Source organism: Apteryx rowi, unplaced genomic scaffold (assembly GCF_003343035.1).
Source record: "Apteryx rowi isolate R43461 unplaced genomic scaffold, aptRow1 scaffold_475, whole genome shotgun sequence".
Taxonomy (NCBI): Eukaryota; Metazoa; Chordata; class Aves; order Apterygiformes; family Apterygidae; genus Apteryx; species Apteryx rowi.
This window is the reverse complement of record NW_020450733.1, coordinates 488,436-499,080: the sequence shown is the minus strand read 5'-3', so window position 1 is coordinate 499,080 and position 10,645 is coordinate 488,436. Positions and strand designations below refer to the sequence as shown.

The 10,645-nt window shown below is 64.2% G+C and overlaps 2 protein-coding genes across 2 annotated transcripts in view; both read left to right on the top strand.

Moving 5' to 3' along the window:
• The first annotated feature begins 1,268 nt into the window (after positions 1-1,268).
• Positions 1,269-3,744, top strand: LOC112972135 (inhibin beta C chain-like). Its single transcript, XM_026078253.1, has 2 exons — positions 1,269-1,587; positions 3,002-3,744. The coding sequence occupies exons 1-2, from the start codon at positions 1,269-1,271 to the stop codon at positions 3,742-3,744; spliced, it is 1,062 nt and encodes a 353-aa protein (XP_025934038.1).
• A 6,765-nt stretch (positions 3,745-10,509) lies between these two features.
• LOC112972149 (inhibin beta C chain-like) overlaps positions 10,510-10,645 on the top strand; it is a 1,877-nt gene continuing 1,741 nt past the window's right edge. The window contains exon 1 of the mRNA XM_026078264.1: positions 10,510-10,643. Within this exon, the coding sequence (XP_025934049.1) occupies positions 10,510-10,643 (134 nt within the window). The remainder of the gene's footprint in view (positions 10,644-10,645) is intronic.

Here is a 10,645-nt window from a genome sequence, read left to right as displayed (position 1 = left end):
GCGGGCCCCTCCCCCAGCGGGCGTGCGCGCTGCGTCACCGCTCGGTGCGCGCTGCGTCAGCTCGCCGCGCCCACCGCGCTCCCCTCCCGCCTTGCCGCCCGTTGCCATGGGCAACCCGCCAGACGCGGCTACGGCGGGGCGCCTCCCGCCAGGGGAGGAGGGGGAGGGGGCGGCAGCTCCCCCTGGCGGCGCGGAGGGCACCGCGGCGAAGCGAGAAGCCGCCCGCGCCCGGGAGGCGGAGTCAGCCCGCGGGTGCCTCCTTAAAGGGGAGGGCAGGGGAGGGGGCCGCGGCGTCCGCCGAGCAGCCTCTCTTAAAGGGGAGGCGGGCCGCGGCTGCGGGCGGCTCCCGCCTCAGGGGTTCGAGCCCTGGCGGCGGCCGGCGCGACGCCGAGGGACCCCGTGAATCCTGGGGGGCCCCATGCGACACACCAATGGCCCCCCTGACTCCTGGGGATCCCCACATGACATATCAGGGCCCTGTGTCTCCTGGGGGTCACCACATGCTGCCCTGGGGACTCCCCCCTCCTAGAGGTTCCCAAGTGACACTTGGGAGACCCCCCCCCGGCTCCTGGGGGTCCACGTTGCCCCGGGGAGCCTCCGTCTCCTGGGGGTCCCCACACAACACATTGGGGGCCCTGCATCCCGGGTGCCTCCCCGTGACACCCCAAGCACCATCCTCTGGGCACCTGCACAACACCTTCAGGACCCCCAGTGTGCCAGGGGTCCCCACACGGCACCTTCAGGACCCCCCATCTACCCGGGGTGCCCCCTGTGACAGGGTGGGTGGCCCCGGCCCGGCCCTGGCAGAACCTCAGCCTGGCTGGGGCTGGGGCGCTCAGCACAGGCCTCCGTCCGTGCAGCACCTCCCCAGTGACGCCTCGGGGCACCTACGCGAGACCCGAAGCAGCGACTGCTCACTGATCGGTGCGGAGCCCCCGATGCCGGCCCTTGGTGGCCCTTGGCCGGCCGCCTGGGTCTACCTTAACCTGGGGGAGTGCTGTGCCGTGGCTGCTCCCTGCGCAGAAAAGGCTCCCGCGGCATCACGGGATGCTTATCTCGCCTGGGATCAGCCAATATTTGTGGTCGCAGGGGGGAAACAAGCCCTTCTGCGCTCTCTGCTCCCTGCTCCGCGCCGCGCTGCCAGCCCACTGTGGCTCGCTGCTCTTCCAGCTCCAGCTGCGCTGTCCCGGCTTGACTTTGGCTTATCAGCCAGTTCCAGCAAATCCGCTCGCTGGGACCCCCGAGCCCCTGCCTGCCTGCGCGGGGAAATGACAGCCGCCACGGCTCTCCTGCTCCTGAGCCTCCTGAGGACGGTGGCGCCCGGAGACGCCTGGTGCCCAACCTGTGGCCTGGCGGCCCTGGCCCCTGGCGTGCAGCGGGACGCCCTCCTTGCCCTGGCGAAGCAGAACATCCTCGCCAAGCTCCACTTGCAGGAGAGGCCCAGCATCGCTCAGCCCATGTCCCGGGGGGCCCTGCTGACAGCGCTGCGCAGAATACACGCCCGGCGCCCGGAGCACGCCGCCCCCCCAGGAATGCCCCACGGCACCGGCGCCCAGCGGTACGAGATCCTGAGCTTTGCCGAGTCAGGTCTGTGCAGATCATGGCCCCGCGGGCACAGCAGCATGGGACGGTCCCCGGCCAGGAGGGGGCATGGTGGCCAGGAGGGTCTTGCCGGGGGGGGCATGAGAGGTTCCCCCAACCAGCCACCCCCCTGCAACCGGGGGTGAGAATCTCATTTACGTTGCAGGGGACCCACGGTGGCACAGGGTTGGGCGCGGGAGCTACAGTGAGCTGCCATGTTATGTGAGTGTGTTTTTGTTGGATTCTCCCTACTCATGCTAGAGGGATGGGTCAGGTGTCCATGTTGGTCTAACCATGATTTTAAGCCCGGATTCAGCTTGCAGTCTGTGAAACTGTGGCCCCAAAGCCCACTTGCTCCCTGGAGCTGGGATGTGTCCCCACTTCCTACCCAAAATGGTGAGCGGCCACTTTCCACCCCTGAACCAGCTGTGTTCCTGGGAGGAGAGGGCTTCTCAAAACATGCTAAAGGGTCCTTACACGTATCACTGGAAAAACAGGGTCCTGATGCCCCCACTTCTCCCAGCTCTCTTCAGAAAGAAGCCGAACAGCCGCTCTGCCCCGCAGTGCATCCTTCTGCGCTGCCGCTTGCCCTGCCCAGACCGCTGCTTGGTGAGGTGCGGGGGGCACACACCCCCCTCGCAGGCCCTTGCGCGGTTTGCAAGGCCGCTGGGGGACGGGGAGGGCTTGCTGTGTCCTTGAAGACCTCCGGGAACAATGCTGCTCTGCAGCACATTGTGTTCCCACGCACGAGGACAATGGGGAGTTGTCTCCTGGCTCAGCGGAGCGTCTGCTGGAAACAGAGGAGCAGGCAGGACCCGTGGGGCCGAGCCCACCCTCTCGCCCCGCTGCGCTGTGCCAGACCGCAGAGGAAGAGGTCTGTGTGCCCAAATACTGAGCTGTGCCACGGGGCCCAGCGCTGCTCTCTCAGTCACAAGCGACCCTTCCTTTGTGAGGAGGAGAGGTGACCCTGCCTGCCCCAAAACACAGCCGAGGCTGGGGTGGGACGTGCTGGAGCAGTGTCACGCGGTGGTTTCAGCCATGGAAAGCAGAGGGGGTCCTGGTGGTGTAAATCAGCGTGACTGCCTTAAATCCAGGGCTGGTTTGCGCAGCCAGATAACCTGCCCCAAAATCTTCCAGCAGCTTTCCTGACCAGGCTGATATTAGGGCAGAGAAGGTGGATCTGAGCTGGTTGCTAGAGTTAAGCACGAGGCCCAGAGGCGGCTGCTTTACAGTGGAGCGAGAAGGAGAAGCCGCAGCAGTGCAGGGAAGCAGGGGGCAAATGCCTCCTCCAGGCCCCTACGTCCTATGTCCTGCTCCCCTGTTTTGGACATGCCTCCTGTTCGCTCCAACCCTTGAGCCCCCGGGCTGGGGGAGTCCTCCCCCCCTCAGCTCCTGACACTGCTCCCCGTTCTGTTTGCAGGATTCTCCACTCCTGGCAGAATTCGCCTGCATTTCCGCTTTGCCCAGGAGCTGGGCAGGAGCATTGAGATCCTGCAAGCCAGCCTGTACCTCTTCTGGGCATCCCCCGGCCCTGGGACGCACCAGGTCACTGTGAAACTATTGCAGCCTGACCTGGCTGGGCCAAACATGACCATGGTCAGCAAGACGTGGCTGGAGGTGCAGAGGGCTGGCTGGGCCACACTGGACGTGGGACAGGCTGTCCAGAGCCTTTTCAGCGAAGGGAGACAGAGGCTCACTGTGGAGCTTGAGATGGCAGAGGACTCGGGGTCTCCCCTCCTGGCTGGCCAGAGCGATTCCCACTGGCCATTTGTGGCAGCCCAGGCCCGGGCCAGGACACCCCATCGCATCCAGCGGCGTGGCATTGACTGTAGTGGAGACTCACGGATGTGCTGCCGCAAGGAATTCTTTGTGGACTTCAAGGAGATCGGCTGGGAGGACTGGATCATCCAGCCGGAGGGATATCACATGAACTACTGTGCTGGGCTCTGCCCCCCCCATATGGCCGGTATCCCTGGCCTCGCTGCCTCCTTCCACACAGCTGTCCTCAACCTCATCAAAGCCAACAACGCCGATGCTGCTGTGGACTCCTGCTGCGTGCCCACACAACGCCACCCCCTCTCCCTGCTCTACTATGACAGGGACAGCAACATTGTCAAGACTGACATCCCCGACATGATCGTCGATGCCTGTGGCTGTACCTAACCTGCTGCCTGAGGAGGCAGGAGGGCAGGACCTGTGCTGAGCAGGACTCCCCTCCTCTCCAGCCCCTCTCCAGCAGTGGGAGACCTGGAGAGCTGCTGAAGGATGGGAACCCTGCCACGGTGTTTTCTCCTCCCAAGGCTGAAGCATCAGGGTGATGCTGAACCTGCAAGTCCTCTCCTCCCTGACCTCCTACACAGCTCTTTTCCCTCTTCAGATCTGCCCAGGGATTCCTCTCTGCTCCCAGACCACAGCCCAAGAGCTGCTCCTGTTTGAAATTAGCCCCTTCTGCCTGCAGGACTCTGCAAAAACCACACAGCTAGCTGGTTCAGAGCAACCTCTGCCCTCCCCAGGGCCGGTCCCGTGGCCAAGGCCATGGTGCAGCCCTTGATGCTGCAACATGAACATGTGCTCCTCAGGGAACGTGTCCCAGCCCTGGTCAGTGGGGCCAGGCTGCCAGGGAAGACGAGAACCTGAGAACAAGCTGGGGGCTGACTAGCTCAGAGCGGAGAGAGCCAGCCACAGGGCCCCGCTCCTCAACTGGACTTGAGGTTGAAGAGAGTGAGGAAGGGGGAATTGATCCCCATGATAGGGAAGTGCCTCCCTCTCCAAGCATCCCAGCTCCCTGCTGTTCAATAAAAGAGTCCCAGACTCAGTGTGTGCATACGTGTGTGCACATGTGTGTGCCCTAGCGTTAGCCAGCACGTTCTTTCCCCAACCCCAAAGTGCAAGGTGCTGGATAGGCCCTTGCACAGACAGTCCCAAGATGGCACAGAACTGACCCGCTCCATTTTCCCTCTCACCTCACTCAGCCTGGGCTGGTAACCTTTTGGGGGACTGTCCCTGGGGCTTGCACAAGCAGCTGGGAATATGGATGGTGCAGGAGGAGACGCGGGCTGGGTTGCTTGGGGATTGGGGAGATGTAGGGAGGTTTGTCCCCGTGCCCAGCTCTGCCATGCACAGTCCTCTTCTAGCCAACAGCTTGGTATAAAACCCAGTCGGCAGGGCTGGACATCCACCAGCCCCCGAAGGCTGCAAACGGGCTAGCCCCACACTGCTGTCACACTCTGCCCCTTCGCTGTCTTCCCCAGGGAGGCAGAGCCCCTGGCTTGTCTTGATGAGAACCGGGGCGTGGGACGGAGACCCCAGCCATGGGGTGTTTGCGATCCCTCCCGGGGAAGGTACCATTCCTTGGCTGGGCCAGTTTTCCCATTCCACCAAAACCATCTGTATGTGGCCATTTTTGTCCCAGTTCAGGACAAAACCGAACAACTCCTCTTCCTTTTAAAGTGGACAGTGACTCCCAGGCGAGACCACCAAAGCCGCAGTGCCCATGGCACCTGCCTTTGCCCCCGACCCCACAGCAGCTCCCTTGCTGGGGAGCTGCCAGCACGTCTCTGTCCTGGGGCCAGGAGCAGAGCAACTGCCCCCTTCCCTGCCCCTTGCCAGCCTGGCAAAGCACGACGTGTCCGTGCCGTGAGAGCTGGGGACAAAGGGCGGCTCTGACACATCAGCTCCATTATGTAATCCTGTGTTCAGGTTTCTCCTCTGCTTCACACGTGTCCCTTGTGCAAGGACCGAGAGACCAGTAAGTGGTGCTGGCAGTGGGAGAGGGCAGCCGATGATGGGAGCTCCTGGGGGTGGTTGGGGCTGCGAGCAGCTCCGGGTGGAGCAGGAACGGGGGTGACATAGCCGCAGAGGAGCTGCAGCCCCTTGAAGAGGGATGGAGCCACCACGAGCAGCAGACAGCACTCACCTGTGCTGCGTCGGGGAGCAGGCGCTCCCGCAGAGCCCTGCCAGGGTGGGGGACCAGCATCGCACCACCAGGCCCAGCAGCCGCCGTGCCAGGAGTGGGGCCTCCTGGCTCCGGTACCTGCAGAACTCAACCCCGAAGGGTTCCCGCTGGCCCAGGTGCTGCACAGGCAGGGTGGAAGACTTGGGGATCAATACTGTCTGGGACCCAAGGCCACTTGCGCAAGCCCAAAGAGAGTTTAGTGTTTGGTTTGGTTTTTTTTTTCCCCTTCCTTTTCCAATGCCTCTTTTCACTGTCTGTGTTTATTCAACAAACAGCTTTCCTGGGGCCAGCGTGAAGCTCTCTAGGCTGCAGCAGGCAGGGGCAGAAAGGGGCCAAGAGGGGGGCAGGAGGAGCTGCTGGCACGTGGTGAGGGTGCCCTGCCTGAAACTGTGCCCTCAGCACCTGCTTCCTGAGCTCTGCTCTGTTCTTCGCCAGCTGCACGCGTGCTCTCTGGGCACAACCCAGCACATGGCGGGGCCGGCTGCGGGGACACGGCTGCCTGCTGGGGATGGAGCATCTCCCGGTGCAGACCTCCCCGCGCCTACGAGTTTTCCCCATTACCGTCTGCCCTTGCCTGGGCTGCCATGCAGCCAGCCCCAGCGCCACCGGGCAGAATGTAGCCCGGGGGACGTGAGGGTCTGGTCAGCTCAGGGTGCCCAGAAAAGCAGCTGCCCCCAGGAGGAGCCCTGCTGCTGAGCCCCCTCCCTCTCCCCGGGTGGTTGGGACCAGGGCAAGGCACATTGTCCCGGGGTTTTGCCCACCATCAGAAAACATATTTCTTCAAGCGCCTTCAAGCAATGGGTACACCAGACCAGCAGGGCCCGGGGCCCCGCACCACGGGCTCTCTGTGTACACAGCTTGTCCACCGGCAGCAGGAAACAGGACACGGGGGTCTATTCCACAGCCCCCATCCCACATGCAGAAAGGGGCAGGCACCACCACAGCTGGGGATCAAGCAGTAGCAGCCTGGCCCAGGGAATGGCACAGGTGAGGGATTGGGCACTTAGGGGCAAGAGTCCTGGGAAGCCGGGCACAGCCAGCCCCCCCCCCCCGGTCCTCTCCCTGTCGGCCAGGCTTCCTGCTCTGCTAAAGATGCCTTGGTGTGAGTGTGAATGAAGAGTGCCAAGCCAGGTTCACCTGGGAGCAGGCTAGAAACCCTGAGAGCAGCAGGGTGCTGCAACCTGGTGCAGTTTCCTGGTGGGCACCATCCCTCCACGGCTCTTACAGGGCCCCCTCTCCCTATGCCGTGACACCACGTTTCTCCTGGGGGTCCCCGCTCAGCCAGCAGGCTTTGGAGGGGCTGATCTCAGGCGGCTATGCCCAGGCCATGAGATGTTGCCTCACTTGCCCTGCTGCTCCTGGGGGGCATAAGTGTGGCAGGGAAGCCCACGCTCCGCAGCCACCCCATCGCCCAAGCCAGGGGCAGGAGACGCCATGCAGACAGCATCGACCCGTCACGGGCTCTGTGCCCTTGGGCTGTGCCAGGTCAGGTGCAGAGGGGAATGTGGGGCTTCGCAGGGTTCTGTCCCCTCTGCCTCCGATCCGGGACGGGACAGGGATGTGCAGCTGCTGCCGGTGGCTCCTAGAAGGAACCTTTGCCAGTATCAACAGACCCCGAAGCAAAGGTCCAAGCGTGTTGTGCCAGCAGCGACACAGGTGTCTCTTGGCAAGGCCAGGCTCACAAGGGAGGGGTGGGAATTCCTGAAAGCCTCCGATGTTGCCTTGAAAAGGGCTAATTTTTAATCTTCTGTCTCGCGGGCGGTTTCCATCCCGCAGCCTCCGGGCTTTGGAGGCTCCAGGCAGCCCCTCGGGCCGGGGCTCCGCCGGAGCGGGGCGCCGTTCGCCCGGGTGCGGATCAGCGCAGCGCCCGCGGGGCGCGGGGGGCTCCCGGTGTGGCCGCGCAGCAGCCGCCGCCGCCGCGCACGGGGCGGCCCCGCGCCGCCGGGTGGAGCCCGCGGGCCGCGAGAGGCGCCGCCGTCGGGGCCGGGCCGGAGTCGATGCCCCGCGGCGGTGCCTGGTTGCGGTGCTCGGCGCCGCCGGCCCTGCTGGCCGCTGCCCCGGGCGTCTCCTCCGGCTTGCGGCTCCCAGCGCCGGCTGCAGAGAAAAGGGGCCTGCGGGGGGAAGCCCCCTCCGGAGCGTAGCCGGCGCCCTGGGTGAGGGGCATGGCTGGTTTGGGTGCTTTCTTGCCTGGAAGCAGTACCCAGCTGCTAGGCAGAGCCGCATGGAAACGAGCGCTCCAGCGGACACCGCGTTCAGATGCTGGTGCATGAGTTTTTGCGTGGTCCCTACTTACCCCAGGCCTTCAGCACCGTTGGATCGGGTCATCAGGTGATGCCCCTGCCCCACTGGACACAAGGTCAGAGGCCCAAAAGCCATGTGTGCAGCGAGTGCTGGGCCTGGGGGGGACCTGGGGGGTATTCTGGTCAGGCTGGTCCCTGGGCTTTGCTTTCTGGGAACTGCTTAATCAACAACACTGTTACGCAATGGGTGCAAGAACCGCTCACAGCTCTCCACTGACCCCTGGCCTAGATCCGGCAGTCGGGGCACAGGGGGCAGATGGATCGGATGCTCTCACTCAGCTGGAGGTGAAATGGGGGTTCATGGAGGTACCTGCGTGGTGCTGGCCAGTCCTCAGGGGTCCTGGCAGATCCCAGGTGTTTAATCCCTTTGGGGAGACCCTGCTCCCCAACCTGGAAAAGAGAGCCGGGTAGAGTGTAATTCACCCTCTTTGCCCCAAACCTTTGTCTCCTCTGTCGTGCTGTGCCCCAGCCCCGACTCTGCAGAGCTAGCAGGGCAGGAGGAGTTCAGCAAGGTGATGTGCCTCAGTTTCCCTTTCCCGTGTGCGTGGAGCTGTGGCGTGGTTGCTGGGAGGTGGAACTGACACAGAACCTTTAACGGTCCCTGGTTCCTTGCCACCTGTCTGGCACCAGGGCCAGCACTGGTCTGTATGCCAGCTCAGGATTCCCCCAGCCTCCTGCATGTGGGAAGAGCATCAGACACAGGGACCTGGTCCCCTCCACAGGGTAAAGGCAGGAGCACTCCTGCCTTATGGGGAATTTAACCTGCCCAGAGAGCCAGGAATAAAATGCTCCGGTCACTGGCATGGGAACATGGAATAAAAGACAGGGGGATGTGTGTGAGGTGCGCGTGAGAGCATGTCCACAAACTGAGCATGTGTCCAAATGAGTGTGTGTGGGACTAAGCATTTGTTTGCGAGGGAGCATACAGGTGCATGTATACCACCGAGAATCTGCGGGAGTGCATGCATGCTGCAGAGCGCACATACACACAGACAAGCACATTTGCGGGCATACACGTGCATCCAGGCATGGGGGGGGGACTTAGTTGTTGACACGCATGTGTTTTGCATGAGAGCATGAGTGAAAATGTCCCTGTGCATGCAGGTGCATGAGCGTGCGCACCACCACTGCACCTGTGCCAGAGCCTGGGAGGAAGCAGCACCTGCGCAGCCATGCTGGGGCACAGGCAGCACTGGCTACTTGCTGCCTGCAGCCAGAGCTCACAGGCCCCGTGGGAGCTGTGCTCCCAGGCCAGGCTGTGCCCACTCTTTCCTCCCTGTTGACATTCCTGGGCTATTCTGGGAGCTGCCAGCAGGCCCAGCCAGCTGAGGACTTTGCCCCTTGCACTATGGTTGCATCATCCCCGGTGGGTGCTTTTTCCCAGACAGCCCACTCTGTTTACCTGTCACCTCTGCTTGACCACAGGCAGGGGCTCTGTGTGGTCGAGACCTTGAAGTCGGTGCCGCATGGCACAACGGGCATGGGACACGGCTCATGGGCCAGCTGGGTGTCAGGCTCCCGCTGCACGCTGTGTGGTCCCTGCTCTGGCACAAGAGCGCTCCAACAAAGTCCCCACCTCGCCCCAACTTTGCACCACCTTTGGGAGTTTTCCACAGCACCCTGCTCTGTGCTCAGGCTGTGCCCTGCTGTAAGCACAGTATCTGGGGCTAAGACTTTGAAGAACTTCTTCAGGTTGCTGTGACACTGCCTCTTGATGAGCCCTCAGTATAGGCAAACACCCATCTTAATTTGGGGGAGAAGAGAGTGCACAGCACACACCTTTCCTGGCCATGCCCAGCTCTGTCCTGAGGTGGGGCTGGATCAGGCAGTCCCAAGGGGTAGGCTGAGATCCCCAAACTCATCACATGCAAGAGGTGACAAAAGCCCAGAGATGTGAGCAGTCCCCAGGGAGCTTCAGGGGTCATTCTAGGAGCAGCTCCCTGCCGATGCCCTGCTGGGTCCCCTATCAGCGAGAAATTGGACTGTCCCTGGTGGGATGGCTGGGGAGCAGCTCACAGGCTGGGGGGGCAGTGAGGGTCCCACGTCGGGGCAGGTGCATAGGCTCATGGCAGGCAGGTGGGCCAGGCTCCATCCCCTGGGCTGCTCCAGGACCAGTCCTCCCCCACCTGGGCAGAATTTGCCCCAGGCCCCGTTCCCCACAGTTTTGGGGCCCCACAGAAGAGTTCAGCACCCCGTTCCCCCCAGCCCGGCTACGGGCGCAGTAGGGGTGTCCAGCCGGACCCCCCTGCACCCCCCACGCGGGACGCCGGGGCGAGCCGCGGGCATGCAGCGCCCGTGCGCCCACTCGTGTGCAAACTCCGCGTGCGCAGCCCCCGCGGGCACGGCACGGCGCGGCGCGGCGCGGGACGGGGCAGGAGGCAGAGCACCGGCCCCCGCGGGGAGCCGACGACATCGCACGGGGCGGCGGCGCCCCGGTGCTCCCGGCGCCCCTTTCCCTTGAGAAGGCAGGGCGCCGTCCGCCGTCCGCCCCCGCCGCGGGGGGGCAAATCCCGGTAATCCCCCGCCCCGGCCGCGGCCCGACGGGACGGGACGGGCAGGTGAGCCGGCCAATGGCGGGGGGGCGCCGGGCCCGCCCCCGGCCGCAGGTGCCCAAAGCGGGCGGGAGGCGCCGCGCCACTCCCGGTGCCGTCCCGGTCCGTCCCGTCGGTGCCGATGGCAGCGCGAAGCGCGGGCCCGTGGCTGCTGCTGGCGGCGGTGCTGTGCGCGGCGGCGGAGCCGCGGTGCCCGTCGTGCGCCGCGGGCGCGGAGCGGCGGCTGCTGGAGGAGGCGGCCAAGCGGCAGCTGCTGG